General features: G+C 50.5%; 1 protein-coding gene across 2 annotated transcripts; it reads right to left on the reverse strand.

The window, feature by feature from the left end:
• Positions 1-666: 666 nt before the first annotated feature.
• Positions 667-11,403, reverse strand: Klhl38 (kelch like family member 38). Of its 2 annotated transcripts, none has more exons than XM_040730557.1 (4): positions 11,118-11,403; positions 9,118-10,468; positions 3,056-3,161; positions 667-2,031 (listed from the first exon to the last, which is right to left on the reverse strand). In XM_040730557.1, exons 2-4 carry the CDS (start codon positions 10,465-10,467, stop codon positions 1,892-1,894), a joined length of 1,596 nt encoding a protein of 531 aa, XP_040586491.1. In that variant the 5' UTR covers position 10,468; positions 11,118-11,403; the 3' UTR covers positions 667-1,891. The 2 variants fall into 2 exon arrangements, with proteins under 2 accessions (XP_040586491.1, XP_005082798.1); XM_005082741.4 differs by having other exon boundaries at positions 667-2,066; positions 11,118-11,397.
• Positions 11,404-15,449: the final 4,046 nt, after the last annotated feature.

Consider the following 15,449-nt stretch of genomic DNA (forward strand, 5'->3'; position numbering starts at 1 on the left):
TGACTTCAGCCGCCCAAGGAGAGAGGCGATACAAGAAATGGCCCAAGAACAGAGACTTCAGTTCTATCCCCATTTAATAGTAGCCAGGAGACAAAACCGAGTGGTGAGGAGAAGCGAGATCAAGAGGCGCCGAGGAGCCAGGAAGAGGGCAGGCAGGGATGCACCGTGTGGTGAGCCATTGCGGGCAGGAAATGAAACTCAACTGTGTGGCCCGTGCTCGCATCACTGGGTACCACTCCAAGTTTGTGTTCAAGGAGAGGCGGGGCCAAGAGTCTGACAAAAAAGACTTCAGACAGAGTGGATTAGGACCAGGGCTGCTGGTAGAATGATTGTCTAGTACGTACAATGCCCTGGGTTTGATCCCCAGTGAAGCATGAACCAGGAATGCTGGCACGCACCTGTATTCTCAGAGCTCAGGAGGTGGAGGCAGGAGGGTTAGACATTCGAGGCTACATAGGGTGTTTGAGGTCAGCCTGGGCTACACGAAACCCTGTCTCAAAAGGGGGGGGGGTTGGAGGAAAGGGCAGCATGTAGGCTGAGGGCCAGGGCCAATGGTGCAGACAGGGACTCTGAACCGCAGTATTGCCTCATGAGGAGAGCCCGAGGTAAAAGCATGAAGAAAGGAGAAAGCCTTTGTAGCGCTGGGAAGGGAGGGAGACTCCAGCATGCAACACGGAATAGTGAAATTTATTCCAGATGCTTTCGTGGGTGGGAAGCAGCTTTGCTCACAGACGGAGATCGCCTGGCATTGGCCAGGACAGGGAAAGGGGAGGAGTCATGGTGGTCTTCAGCTCACACAGCAGAGGAGGGCTCTAGCTCTCCACCAGGGCTGAGGGGTAGGGTCACCTTAGGGAGCCATTCAGAAATGCAGAACTCTGGACCTCACCTCAGCGAACCCCTGTGCGTCCGTCTCCAATGGGACTCAGTGATGTTTCTAGAAGTCTTCCCTGTGGTCGTCTCGTCCGGGCCTCACTGAGAGCCTCTGATGAGCACACCAGTGGGCTTGACACTGAATGAGTATGGGGGGCACTTGGAAGTGAAGGGACCACGGGGAGGGTCAGCCCTGATACCCCGAGGGTAATGATTGCGGTTGTAGCTGAGGAATCTATCGGCTTTCCCCAGAAAAGCGGTTCTCATAACACTTAGTGAAATGAAACCCCAAGTTAATTCCACAGCTTTAAGAGATCATCAGGCGCCAGCAGCAGCATTTTCCTGTTCTTAGGTTTTTCATTGCAGGAAAATTTTTGCAGACCCTGGTGGCTACTGAACGGAGCCTGCTTTGGATGTGTTTTACCCATAGAATTTGTGGACACAGACACAGACACAACAGTTCTGCATGCTTCTACCTGGCCTGAGTGATCCCAAGGGTCGTCTTGGGTCCCTTAGACCTCTCATTCTGGATGTTAAGGGTGACATGGGCAGGTGTGTGTGTGTGTGTGTGTGTGTGTGTGTGTGTGTGTCTGACCATCTGTCCATAATTCTTTCTTCTGCTGGGAAACATCTGTCTTAGTCCATGCAGTGTGGGCTGCCAATCACGTAGCTACCTCCGTTTCCATCTGGAGTTATGTGATTCAGACCTTCCCAGTTACAGTAGTGCAGTTTCAGGCATTCAAGAGGCAAGGGCGGCATTAAAAGGCATCCATTGGCATATTTTCTCTCAAATACTACCCTGCGGAGAGTGGTAGCTTTCACTCCCCTCAGCGCTAGGCCTCTGGATCTGCGCCGCAATGTCTTGCATCACACAGCATTCTGACCCAGGATAGGTTCTTGCCGCCTTCATGTGAGGCCGGCCGCGTGGGGTATGCACTGGAGAGTCAGGCAGGCATGGTCAAAGAGTGTGTGCGGCAGCTGCCCCTGGGACGTCCAGGTGTCCGTCTCCGGGTCATAGCAGTCAAAGGACGCGGAGTCCTCGATGCTGCAGTCCGTGGTCAGCCTCCGCCCACCCGTCACATACAGCTTGTCCCCCATGACTGCGGCCCCGTGGTGCATACGCCGGTCTTTCATGTCCGCACACTTGACAAATTTGTTGGCCTGGGGGTCATAAGCAAGGATCCTCCTTGTGTAACCTGAAGATTGAACAATGCGTGAACAGCTGTGGGTGGCCCGCCTGGGGCTGTGGCTCAGTGGCTGGAGAGTGCGCTCCCTGCCCCCTCAACCCCCAGACACACGCCAGGCTGGGACTCTGGCCAATGCATGGATGTCCAGGTACCCTGCTGCAGCCTGGCAGGGCTGGGGTCTGCATCTCTCTGGCTCTGGCCCAGATTATGGCAGCCATGTAAGTCATTTGTAGAGCAGCTTCTGCAACCCCGCTGGTATTTTCATCTCTTTCACGTGACCCCAGAGCCACAGCCATTCGGGGAAGGGGGCCTTCCCTGGCTACGCAGAAATGGCAGACTACTGGGCAGTTATTTTGAGGGCTCCCATTTTACTGACAGGCAAACCAAGACATAGAAAGATGAATAACTTGCAAAAAGTATATACTCACTTAATGGTAGAGTTGGGATTTGAACCCAGGTCGCTTTGACCCCTATACTGGCCCTCTTAACCATAGTATAGTATGTGTTTACAGAGAATTGATGCCTTGGGAGCCGTTGTTGTTAGTATCATCAGCATCATCATGACTATTATTATTGTTGTTTTGAGACAGGGTCTCACACTAGTCTGGTCTGGAACTCACTATGTGGTCCAGACTGGCTTCACACTAGGGACAATGCTCCTGTCCCAGCCTCCCAAGTGCTCAAATTACAGGTGTGAGCCACCACACCTGGCTAGTGTTGACATCTCTTCTTCATGGGTCTGGGACAGTCCTGCCGGCTTCAGCCACATAATACATTTTATCAGGGTGACGTTCTGTAGGACGGGTGCAGAACCACCCCTTGTTTATAGAGAGAGACAGGAAGAAGCTTCCAGGCAAACGGCTCTCCGGCTTTCAGCACTTTCCTCGGGATGGATGTGACTTCGGAAGCCCTGCCTGGAGGATAACACTCGTCTCTCAGCAGTCATTTCCCCGGAAGCTGCCAAGTGTCTTCCCACCAGTCACTCTCTGTTCACTCACCTCCTACAATGACAATCCTCTCCCCCAGGACCACTGCGGGCGCACACACGTTCTTGATCATCCTCGTCTCCATTTTGAACCACGTGTTTCTGGAAATGTGGTAAACCTGAGGGGAAACAGAATCGTGGTACCAACTTTTAAAGTTAACGTCTCTAAAAGAGAAAAAGGCTGCTTGTTTATTATGTTTTTACTTGAGGGAGAGAGAGAGAGAGAGAGAGAGAGAGAGAGAGAGAGAGAGAGAGAGAGAGAGAGAGAGAGAGAGAGAGAGAGAGAGAGAGAGAGAAAGAGGACTATGTATGTGTGTGGTATGGTGTGGTGTGTGTGTATGTGTGATATGTGTGGTATGTATGATGTATATGTGTTAGTGTGAGTATATGGTGTGTGTGGTATATGTGTAGTGTGTGTGGTGTGTCTGTAATGTGTGTAATGTGTGTTAGTGTGTGTGTATATGTTTGTAAGTGTGTGTATGTGTGTGTGCGCGTAGGTCAAAGGACAACTTTTGGGTTTCTGTTCTCCTTTTCCACCATGTGAGTTCCAGGGCTTGCACTTAGGTCACCAGTCTTGGTGAGAAATGCCTTTACCTAATGAGCTACCTCATTGGCCCAAGTAGTCAACCTCAGGGTGAATCAGAAATAAATTTTTCTTTCTGTTTATTTTCAGGTTTTAAGTGTAGGCATTACTATCAATAAATGAACTCTTGCTGGCAGAAAGACAAATGTATCAGAAGTTAGTCTTGGGATCCCATGAAACTAGTGGCTTCCATTAACTGGGTCAAGGGTTCCACACTGGGGTAGGCATCTCACTTACCTTCTTGGGATATTTTATTATCTTAATGAGAAATGGAGCAACTTGAATATTTAGGAAACTGATTATTTTCCATTTCTAGGTCATGTTTATATTTCTGTGTATATTCCGGTGTAGCTAAGAGGGTCAGAGAACCACGAATACATCTGAGGCTGTGTAAGGAAGGCTTAGGAACAGTTAGTTTATGCCTGAGAAGAACTTGAGTTTTTGTAAAAGAAGAGAAAGAAGAAAAGAGACAAATCAAAGAGGAGAAGGCAGGCTCTTCAGCCAACCTGAAATGTGGATCAATCATGGTTCCCTCTTCTGCTGATTTCCTCAGTTTCAAACTCAAATATCAAACGAAAGTAATAGGCACAATTTAGCACAAGAGATAAAGAAGAGACTCCCCATAAAGAAAAGAAGGAACAAGCCAGGCGGTGGTGGCTCACGCCTTTAATTCCAGCACCTGGGAGGCAGAGGCAGGTGGATCTCTGTGGGTTCGAGGCCAGCCTGGTCTACAGAGCTACACAGAAAAACCCTATCTCGATAAACCAAAAAAGGAAAGCAAAGAATAAACAAAACATCTGTTTACAGAGGAAAATGACATAGTAGCTGTCACAAACACTTTTTCTATATTAAATATAATGTCTAGCTTCATCAATGACCTTGTCCTTACCATTTGGTAGCAGTTTGGGGCTGAAGATGTAGGGCAGGCGGTGGAGTGCTCACCCACCATGTATGAAGCCTGTACTTGACCCCCAGAACCACTTGAATGTATGAAGGCCTGCACTGACTCTAAGATCATTGGCATGTATGAAGGCCTGCATTGACCCTAGGACCATTGGCATGTATGAAGGCCTGCATTGACTCTAGGACCATTGGCATATATGAAGGCCTGCATTGACCCTAGGACCATTGGCATGTTTGAAGACCTGTGTTGACTCTAGGATCATTGGCATGTTTGAAGACTGGGTGTGGTTGGTGCCACCTGCGATCCTAGCAATCAAGAGGCGGAAGCAGGGGATCAGAAGGTCAAGGTCATCCTGGGATACATGAGACTTTGTTTCTAAAATAATGAACAGGGACTGGAGAGATGGCTCAGTGGTTAACAGAACTGGCTACACTTCGCAAGGTTCTGGGTTCAATTCCCAGCAACTCACATGGTGGCTCACAAATGTCCTTAACTCTAGTTCCAGAGAATCGGATGCTCTCTTCTCACCTCTAGGGCCACAGATTGCATGTGACACATTTGTGTGTGTGTGGGGGGGTGCGCACGCGGGAGTGCACATGTAGGCAGAATACTCATAGGCATAAAAAATAACTGCATCTTTAAAATAAATAAACAGGTAGCATGAAGAAGTTGACACTCACAATGTATCAGGTAGCCACTGTTCCTTCTTGGTTTTTCAGATTAGACTCTTGAGGCTTACAGACACTTGACTTGCACAGACAGAGTGAATGGACATGGTGGTTTCTGGTTCAACCCAGAGGCCATGCTCTTGGTCACCAGTGTCATGGATCTGCTCTTGGTCACCAGTGTCACGGGTCTGTTGAGGGCGTGTGGCATTACCTGATAGTTAACAAATTATTGCTATGATTGTTGTTGTTATGTGTATGCTTGTGGCATGTGTGTGTACACTCATGCCATGGCGTGTGTGGAGGTCAGAGATCAACTTTGGGAAGTTTGCTCTCTCCTTCCACTTTTCCTGGGTTCTGGGAATCAAACTCAGCTCAGACTTTCATTGCAAGTCCCTTTACCTGCTGAGCTGTCTTGCAGTGCTCTGATGGATGAGACCAAGACCCTTCCTGGGATCCACATCATCCCTCCTTCCTGTTGCAGCCTGGAGGAGGCTGAGTATAGTCACAATGACTGGGAAGCCCCGTTGCTCCATCTGATAATACAGGGGCGACACACTCCTTGAGAAGTCGGATCCTCTGGAGGGACATGACTGCTGGCTGCATTTTCCTCGGGCGAGGGATTGCCTCCTGGCCTTCTGCTCTCTCAGCTTGGCATTTGGCTTCAAAGACAGGTTTGTCATTTCCTCTCGATCCTCACGGGACCTCAGAGAGACCACAGCAAGGTAGCAAAGGATGTGTTTGACCTGCGTAGAAAGTGACGCTCCCTCGTGGTATGGGATTTGTTTTCTGTCCTCCAGAAGCAGAGGGAGAAAGGGACCACACACATCCACCTTGCCCAGTGACACCATTGAAAGACGGCCTTGGAAGAACAACGGCTCCTCTGACTCGGCCTGAAAACCCAGCCTACTCCATCAAGTGACTCTTAGCACTCATTTTAAACCGTGTTTAAGCGAGTAGAATGCCCACTTCAAAGCTAATGCTAGACCAGTAAGGAAAACACACACATGAAGGTTTCTGCCCACTCCTGGCTTCCCTTGGCTGGGCCACAGAAGGGCCTCTCCCAAGTCCAGGTTAGTTTGACTCTGAGGATCTTGATTTGGTTGCACTATGTGTTTCTTGATCTGTTAGCTGGAAGTTTGTTTGAGCTTTGCATTTTATTCTTAGGAAGTTGGTGACAGTCTTGCGGTGCGAAGTCTCCAGCCTGTCTGTTGATTCTATTTGGACAAGCAGTCAAGAGAGTTGGGAGGGGCTCTGATGGGTCTCTTCTGAAGATCAGAGTGGAGGCTCCCCCAGCTCAAGCCAATGGGTGGGCTGAGGGTGACACTTGTGGAAGGCGTGAGAATCTTCTTGATGGTCACCGGGAGGAAGGACTGCAGAAGGAAGGTGTGGAGGTCTAAGGCATCAGCACCCTCTGTCTGGGCTTCGGGGAGAACCTTCCAGTTCTCTTCCCTGGATCTTCCCCACTCCCTTCTCTAGAAGCTTCTAGATCAGCGGTTCTCAACCTTCCTAACTCTTTGACCCTTTAATGCAGTTCTTCGTGTTGTGGTGACCCCAAACCATAACATTATTCCATTGCTAATACATAACTGTAATTTTGCTACTGGTATGAATCATAATGCAAATATCGGACAGGCAGGACATCTGACATGTGCCTCCTGTGAAAGGGTCGTTCAACCTCCTAAGGGTGTCACGGCCTGCAGGTTGAGAACCACAGATCTACAGGGCGCTAAAAATGTGGCTCTGATTGCTTCCCCACCATGCATACTTTGATGCTCGCTCTGCCCTCCCTCTCAGGTCACCAGCCCAGTTTCCTGACAAGACAGACAAAGTCCAGCTGCAGCAGCTTCATCTCCGCAAGCCGTTCTGGAATGTTCCAGAATTCTGACAGGAGGGCCTTGGAGGCAGTATCTGGGTGGAGGAGGTTGCTGGGGCAGCGGGGGAAGGGGATGATGAAGACTACGGGGGGGGGCTAACACCTGTTCCCTCCCCAGCTACCGTCTGCATGCAGCCTTCCTCCTCCTCACTCTGCCTGGCAACTGCATGCCATGCTCCCGGTTCCTCAGGCAGAGCGCTGTACCTCCTCTTTTCTGCCGAGCCTTTGCGCAAAGGACCCAGGGTGCACCTCTCCCCCTGCAGATAGTTCTGACGTCCTGAGCTGACTGCTCCTCGCTCCCAGTCGGGCCCTCTGATACTCTCTCGCCTCAGCATCTTAGTTAGCCTCCCTCCTCTTTCACCCTCTCACGGAGTTTTCTTCAGATCCCTCTGGACCCTCATGTTCTTTGCGATTCCCTCTGGTCCCATTTAGGACACCTCTTAAGCTCTCAGCACTTGTATCTTCAGATTCCGAATTGCAGCTGTCTTGTAAACTCCCGGGGGGTTAAATGTAATTTCCGTTTCCTCCCAGGTCCCCAGAGCGTTGACAGCGGCCAGTGCTCAGTACAAGGCACAGGGAAGAACAGAGCCCACCCTGGTGTCTCCTGAATAGTAAGGGAAGCTTACCGCGTGGGGCACAGTTGTGAAAGCTTGCATGAAGCGGGAACACTTGATGCTCCGAAGCTGGCCTTTATCGAACACACATCTCAGGGACCGTGCGAGTGAAATGAATTTCTCCTGTCATCTAAGGCACATGGTCCCAGTCCCAGCCCCAATCCCAGTCATGCTTTAGAACCTCCTAGAGACTTCCGTAAAGCGCAGATGTCATGATTCCATGCAAGGAGACTTTGATTCGGTGGATCTGAGGTGAGGTTGCAGGGGATTTGTTGGCAGAGGTGTGGAGTAGCCTTGCAGAGGGAGTTAATGGCACCATGAACGTCCTAAAGGACTTTGTTGTCTGGTTTTTAATATGCTTCAGTCTGGACTTCTAGGTTATTTTCCCTTCAAGTGAAGACAAGATCTTTGTGGATGGGGATGTACCTGACATAATTGTGCATTAGTCTCCCAATAAAAGTTCATTAAGTCAAAAAACACTGAAAATTTTCTTCTTCTCTTCATTCCCTGAAAAAGGCAAATGTGTGCATGTGTGTGTGCATGCTATGTGTGTGCCTATGTGTATGTGTGTATGCCTGTGTGGGCATGTGTACACACACACACAGGCATGCGTATGTGTATTTGTTCTCATATGCATACACTACTATATATGGCATATATACATACACATGAATGCATGCATGCCTATGTGCACATGTGTGTATTCCATTATATGTCTGCATGCATACATATGCACATAGGTGTATATATGCACATGTGTGCATTGATATGTGTATGCCCTGATAAATAACAGTGTATGTGTGGATACACACACAAATGCATATATGTATGTATATGGGTACACAAGAATGCATATATGCGCATATATATTTATGACATCTGTGCATATGTACGTGCTGTTATATATGTTCACACAATTGCATGTACACACAAGTGCACATACACATGCAAGTGTGCAGACATAACGTGTAACATGCATGTGCCTATGGATGTATACTTGCACATGTATGTGTGCACATGTTTGTCACCATATGTTCATGTCCGCATATGTGTATGACATTATATAAATGCACATGCATATATGAATGTCATATAATTACATGTGTGCATATATATGTATGTATACATGTTCATGTAACGAATGTACACACAACTGAATACATGCACATGTATGTGTGCATATATGTATGCTCAATTATACATGTGCTTATATGAGTGCATCTGCATATGATTATGTGTATGCTATATGTATATGTGTGCATGTTTATGCTGTCATAGATGTGCTTGTGAATGTTTGTTCATGTGGCTGCAGACATGCATATGTATATGTGTATATGCATATGCCATTGTATTAGGTGTGCATATGTATGTGTGTGTGTGTGAGTGCACAAGCACACTTGGTGCTAGCATGGAGAGAAGGACCCCCTGATTACCTGGACAAGACGCACAGGGTTCTGCATGATGTCCTCACCCCCAAAAAGATAGAGCCTTTGGTCCTTCACGGCAACCGCAGGCTGAAGCACGGCCACTGGCATGCCAGCCATGCTCTCCCAGGCATCACAGACGCTGTCATACCTCTCCATGGAACCCAGGAGCTCCTGCCCTTCTCCAGTGCCCCCAATGGAAAAGATGAAGTTCCTGTGGGCGGCGCTTCTGTGGGAGTAGCGGGCTGCCAGCATTGGCTCCCCCTGCCTCCACCGGTTGAGTTTCAGGGAGAAGATATACACACTGCCACAGATGACGCTCTTCCCCTCGCCGACAGCCACGCCCCCGAGCACGTAGACACTGCGGTGCAAGGTGACAGCAGAGGCCTTGTACAACCGCGTGGGGAGTTTGGCCAGGCTCTGCCACTGGCCGGTCTGTACACTGTAGAGCAAGACATCCCTGGTGGTCTGCTGGCTGTCCTTCTGCCCCCCAAGGAGGAGGAGGCAGTCTTGGTAGCAGCTCCTTGGGGGGATGTGCCCCGGGGGTTGGCAGTCCCGGGAGCTGGGGCTGTACAAAGAGAACATCTGCTTCCTGGCGGTCTCCAGGACGGCCTGGCACGCGGGTGAGGCCTGGAGCAGAGCCTCGTTGGCAATGAAGTGGTGGAAGTAAGCGGGGTGGATGTACGGCAGGCGGACCTGCCGCAGCAGCTCCTGCATGTGCGGCCATCGGGCCTCGAGGTCGTGCCTGACCCAAGCCATGAGGGCCTCGAACACCTTTTCCTCCTCGCCGCAGAGTCTGTCATCTCCTAGGTAGTCTCTCAGCTCCGCGGCACAGAGCTCCTTCAGGTCAGCCGACGCCGCCACCTCTGGGAATCGACTCAGGGCCACCTCCCTGGCTTTCTCCTTAAGGCTTTCACAGTTTAAGATCTCCGCGAGTCTGGCCAGGCCCAGGCAGTTGCTGGGGGCCAGCTGGCTCTGCAGGTATGATGAGCAGGCCTCGAACACCCTGGGGTACTGCAGCATGGCGGCCGCCTCCATCAGGGGGAGGACGTTGGCAGCTGTGATGTGCACCTCTCCCGTGTACACGTAGGTGACGACCTGCTCTAGAGTGGTGGCGCTGATGCCCCTCAGCCACACTTTGGCCTCCGTGCTCTCCCGGAAGTGGCTGCAGAACATGGCCTTGAAGTAGGGGCTGCTGGAGGCCAGCACGTTGCGGTGGCAAGGGACCTCCCAGGCTCCGGAGCAGATGTTCACGTCGGTCAGGGTCTTGCTTTGCCTTAAGTCATTGAGCTGTCTCAACAAGTCAGAGGAGAAGCTATCATCTTTGAAGACAACACCATCTGGCGACTCCTCATCCATCCTACAAAGGAGGAAAGCCCCAAAGGGAAGCAAGGTCAAGGCTTCCTGGCAGTGGCTGTGGGGTCCCCAAGCCTCATTCACCGTATCTATTTTCACCATATCTATTTACCAAGTCAATGGGTTCACACTAAAAATGGAAGAGGAAACCACCCTCACCCCAGGCCACAAAGTGATCTACTTTAGGCTGTGAACAGCCTCAGAGATAAAAGACACATAGTATCTCCAGCTAATCTTGGGCATCTTCCAACCAAAGTTGATGGTTAGAGACTCACATATTTCACACACACACACACACACACACACACACACACACACACACACACACACACAAAGCAAAAACAAAAAACAGCTCAGGCATTTGACAAGAAATGTATGCCTTTGTCCAGATTAGTAGGTGAGATTATCTACAAATCTCTTATGGGGGCTAGTTATTCTCCAAGGGTGACATTCTGGGGGGTGTGGTCTTCTGGTCACTAGACAGAAATGAAGGATTACAGTGGACTGTGGTAAGATCTAGAGAGAAGACTGTATGGTCTCTGGGTTTTGTTTTAAAGATGTAATTAGTAGAGAAAAAAGGCCAAACACTTCTGTGGTTCTCTGGTGACATGGGCGGTCTGCCTGCCGAGGAATGACGTGTTAGGGACACTTACCTTGTTTTGTTGCAGGGACATCCACGGATGCCGGGTTTGTCTCGCCCCCTCAGAAGGTTTCTACCTTAGGCTTGGAATAAAACCATAAACCCTAGGCCTTTCCTTCTGTTGGCAAGTTCTTCATCCTAGGAGAGTTCTGGATTTGTTTATGCTGCAGGCACTTTCACAGCTGCTAGAGCTCCGTGCAAGGGCTGCCGGGCAGGCAGACAGTGTATACATTCCAAGCCTAAGAATAGCTGCATACGTACTTTCCAGTGTTAGGACATGTGACTTTCCAGTGGCCTTTTGCAGCCACCCGAGGGCCTGCAGGGCTGCGCATGCCCACATGCCCTGTTTCCTTGGCGAGTGTTTACATCGGCATAAATAGAAAGGGAGGAACGGACTCTCTGACCAAGGCTTTGCTGTCCATTTGGATGCATCCCGAGTGCCCTGTCCTAAGAGTGCCTTGGAACTCTAGCTGTCCGTAAACAGGTTGCTGTGACCTGTGCGGAATCGCTGTAGACAGACAGCCCTGGGTCACAGAGGAGGTGACAGATGGTCATAGGAGAGGCAGAAAATGTACAGAACTCTGGGTGCTATTCAGTAGGTGACCATCCACCACCTCCTGCCTGGCAGGACTGTGGGGAGGGCTGTGGTCCAGAGCAAAGCCTGGTGTTTTGTTTTGGTTTTGGTTTTTAATTTGTCAAGCATTCTGGAGTTTTTTGACTTGAAAGTCCTGGCTCTAATTGGGCCTTTTCTGTCTGTCTGTCTGTCTGTCTGTCTGTCTGTCTCTCCCTCCCTCCCTCCCTCTATCTGTGTGTGTGTCTGTCTGTCTGTCTGTCTCTCTCCCCTCCCTACCTCCCTCTGTGTGTGTGTGTGTCTGTCTGTCTCTCTCTCTCTGTGTGTGTGCCTGTCTGTGTGTGTGTGTCTGTCTGTCTGTGTGTGTGTGTCTGTGTGTGTGTGTCTGTCTGTCTGTCTGTGTGTGTGTGTGTATGTCTGTCTGTCTCTCTCTGTCTCTGTCTCTGTGTCTGTCTGTCTGTCCGGCCATCTCCCGGCGTGACTGTGCACTCTGGCTTGTGATGACTGTGTTTCTCCCTGCCGCCTGCCCCTTCTGGACACCTGCCAGCTGCTCTTCACCTGGGCTGTCTTAGACCCCGGGCTTCCTTTCCTGTCTCCTCTCACCACAGAGAAGTGAGTTCGCAGCAGGAGGCAGGGCACATTGGTCCAGGGAGAAGGAGAACAATGAAGACTAGGAGGAGGAGGAGGAGGAGGAAAGAGGAGGAGAAGGGATGGAGGAGAGAGAAGGAAGGGATGGAGACGGAAGGGAGGGACAGAAAGCAAGAGGGAGAGGAGACATGGAGGAGGAAGAGGGGGAGAGGGATGGAGGGAGGGTAGAGGGGAGGGAGGAGGAGGAGAAGAGAAGACAAGTTCGAGGGAGACAGAGAGATGGGAGGAAGAGGGAGAGAAAGAGGAGCAGGGGAAGAAATGGCAACGGGAGGGCAGGAAGCAATTGAAGTGCTGGTTGTGATGGAGAAGGCAACGGGGTGGGGCAGTCAGGCCCACAGTGGTGAGCTTCAGAACCCCGGAAGCATGTGTGGGGTGTGTCACCCTTCCTTTCACCGCTGTCCACTACTGCTCTAAGCCGTGCGTGGCAACAAGGCCCAGCCTCCTCTCCCCACGCTGCTCAGACTCTTGCAACAGCCTCTCATGCTGGTTTTAGGCCTCACCGTGGTCCACTGCCACTACACCTGCCACAGAGTAACCCCTGGGCAGACAAGTCAGAACCTGCCGGGCTCCCAGCTCTGCGGGCTGGTCCATGTCAAGAGTGCATCTTGGCAGAAGCCAGGTTGGTCTCCGGCTCTTCCTAGAACCAGGACTCCAGTAGACAACTTAGAGATCCATGCACATGTCTGTTAGTGCCTCTGTTTGGGACCTGGCTTTTGGGGTACTCAGCACAGGGTGGAAGGGGTGTTCTCACTCAGTTACAGGTCATGCCCTCAAAGAATTCAGGTGGTCAAGGTCGTGAGGCACATCTAATGCGAGGCATTGGGACCAGGAGTCTAGAGGCAGAAGTAGCAGCAGCAGGAGAGAGAGAGAGAGAGAGAGAGAACCCATGCCAAAGGGGTCACAGAGAGATTGGAACTGAGGGCGGGGCTTGGGGATGCTGGCCACTCCGAGGATTCTGAGCCATGCTGAAGATGTACCTGAGCAGTTACATCCCGAAAAGGGGCTTGGTGGCCCTCTGTTCTATACTCGATGCTCTCATGCACATTTTTCGCTCGGCCCCCTCTTCGGTTTTCACTGTCCCCTTTCATCCTTCAGGATGTAGTCTCCCGTGCCCTTCCTCGCCGGTTGGCACCATCCTCACAGCCTCTGCACCCGGAGCAGGATGTGCCCCAGACTTCCCGGCGTTCTGGGGACCACTCGTGCCTCTCCCATCAGTGTGGAGTCTCTGAATGCAGGAAGTCTGGTCTCTCGCCCTCTCCCTCTCCCCAGAGACCAGGATGTGGCGGCCTCTTTATCCTTTCTTGGTACCTTTTCCCTCTCTCCCTCCTCCAAGTCTTCCTTCTCATCTTCTCCCCTTTTCCTTCCTTCCTTCCCCTGTGCTTTCTTCCCCATCCCTCCCTTCTCCTCTTCACCCTCCTGTCGTCTAGTGGGCGGGATCTGTTCAGTTCCGGAACTGAGCAGAACTGAACAGAAGCAGAGTGGAGAATGGGGATGAGGGGCGCTCCATGGGGGTCCCATCAGCTTTGTGAGAGTATGAGGGTTACCGCTTGCAGCTTGTGTGTAGACAGCAATGTGACCCCAATGCCCCTTACTTTAATCAAACCCAACAATGTCAATAACGTGATAAGCTGGAAAGTCAAATAGTCGCTTTGTATAACAGAAAGTTGGGTGTAGGCTAAGGACACAGCCTTGGTCTTTGGGACAATGGAAGTACAACTTCCTCAGGGCTTCGAATGTCCATGTCATGGGTCTCTCAGCTGCTGAGCAAGCCGAGGGTGTTCTGAAGGCAAAGAGCAGAATGAATTTACTTAGTGCTGGCCCCTGGAAGACTCCTTGGATTTTCCCTCCATCTTCTAATTAGACCTTCCAGAAGCAGGCCTGTCAAGAGTTTGGATGAGCAGGGTACGTATGGATAGTGTCTGGCCAGCTTCAATAAATCTTTTTAGCTTCTAATGCTTAGGAAAAAGCAGGCTCCGTTTTGTTGGATTGGCCAAGTAGAATTCAGGAAAAGGCACAGAGTTGAGCTGTTTAACACAACACACACACACACACACACACACACACACACACACACACACGCACACAATCGTCCCTTCCACTCACGAGTAATCTCAGCCAGCTTGTTGGTACATCAGTTTCTCTCTGACTATTTTTTCCCTTTTTTCCTTAAGAAGATATCTTAGTTTAGGTTTTGAGCATATGGTGACCCAAAATAAATGAGGACACCCAGCTCTATCTATGTCCTCCCTTCTGAGAAAAGTCAGTGTCACAATGAGTCGAGGCCTAGATTTTGGGGACAGGAGGGTTGGGGACAGTCTTGGCATCCTTCTCTCAGTATCTATGCAACCTTGGGCGTACTATTCTTGCTCTTCCATCTTGACTCCCCGTGTGTTAAACGGGGCTCGCCATGCCTGCCACATTTTAGTAGCATGTGTGCAGTGCTGGCGATGTGCCTGACCTAATTGACATTATCTTATTGCTCCTTAGACAGTCTCATCAGAGTCTGGCAGAGCACGGTGTCTGGTTTGCAGGGTCTGACTTGTTTCAGTCCTGAGCTAAGAACTGAGGTGCTCCTAACCATCTAGACATCCAGCCTTGTGGGTCTTGGAGTCTGCTCAGAGCTCTGCATGTCCTTGGGCAGGTCACAAACCCCTGTATACATGTCCCCAGCTATCCTTGAAGTTATGAACCCCGAGCCAGGCACACCGCTTTCCTACCACTCGACTCTTTACTCCCATGAGACTGAAGGCAAAAGGCATGCATAGGAGGTCTGACCTGGAAAGTGAACTTTCTGACCCTAGAAACAGGCTCCTTGGAGTTGACCAAGAATCTGACTAACCAAGAGTTGTGCAAATATCCAACCATCCATGCATCCATCTGTGCAACCATCCATCTGTCCTTCCTTCCATCCATCCATCCATCCATCATCCATCCATCCGTCCATCCATCCGTCCATCTATCATCCATCCATCTGTCCATCTATCATCCATCCATCCATCCGTCCATCTATCATCCATCCATCCATCCATCTATCATCCATCCATCCAACATCCATCCATCTATCCATCCATCCGTCCATCCATCCAAGAAGACACTAGGGAGACAGAGACAGTCTCTGTCCTCATA

The sequence above is a fragment of the Mesocricetus auratus genome, unplaced genomic scaffold (assembly GCF_017639785.1).
Source record: "Mesocricetus auratus isolate SY011 unplaced genomic scaffold, BCM_Maur_2.0 Super-Scaffold_100023, whole genome shotgun sequence".
NCBI lineage: Eukaryota > Metazoa > Chordata > Mammalia > Rodentia > Cricetidae > Mesocricetus > Mesocricetus auratus.

Bases quoted from the DNA above. Each gene is read 5' to 3' on its own strand.
- Klhl38 (XM_005082741.4), bottom strand. From the start codon at position 10,467: ATGGATGAGGAGTCGCCAGATGGTGTTGTCTTCAAAGATGATAGCTTC. The intron at 3,162-9,117 runs GTAATCAGGGGG...GTTTCCCCTCAG, and splicing joins ACCCTGTGCGTCTTGTCCAG to GTTTACCACATTTCCAGAAA. The intron at 2,067-3,055 runs GTGAGTGAACAG...TTCAATCTTCAG, and splicing joins GAGGATTGTCATTGTAGGAG to GTTACACAAGGAGGATCCTT.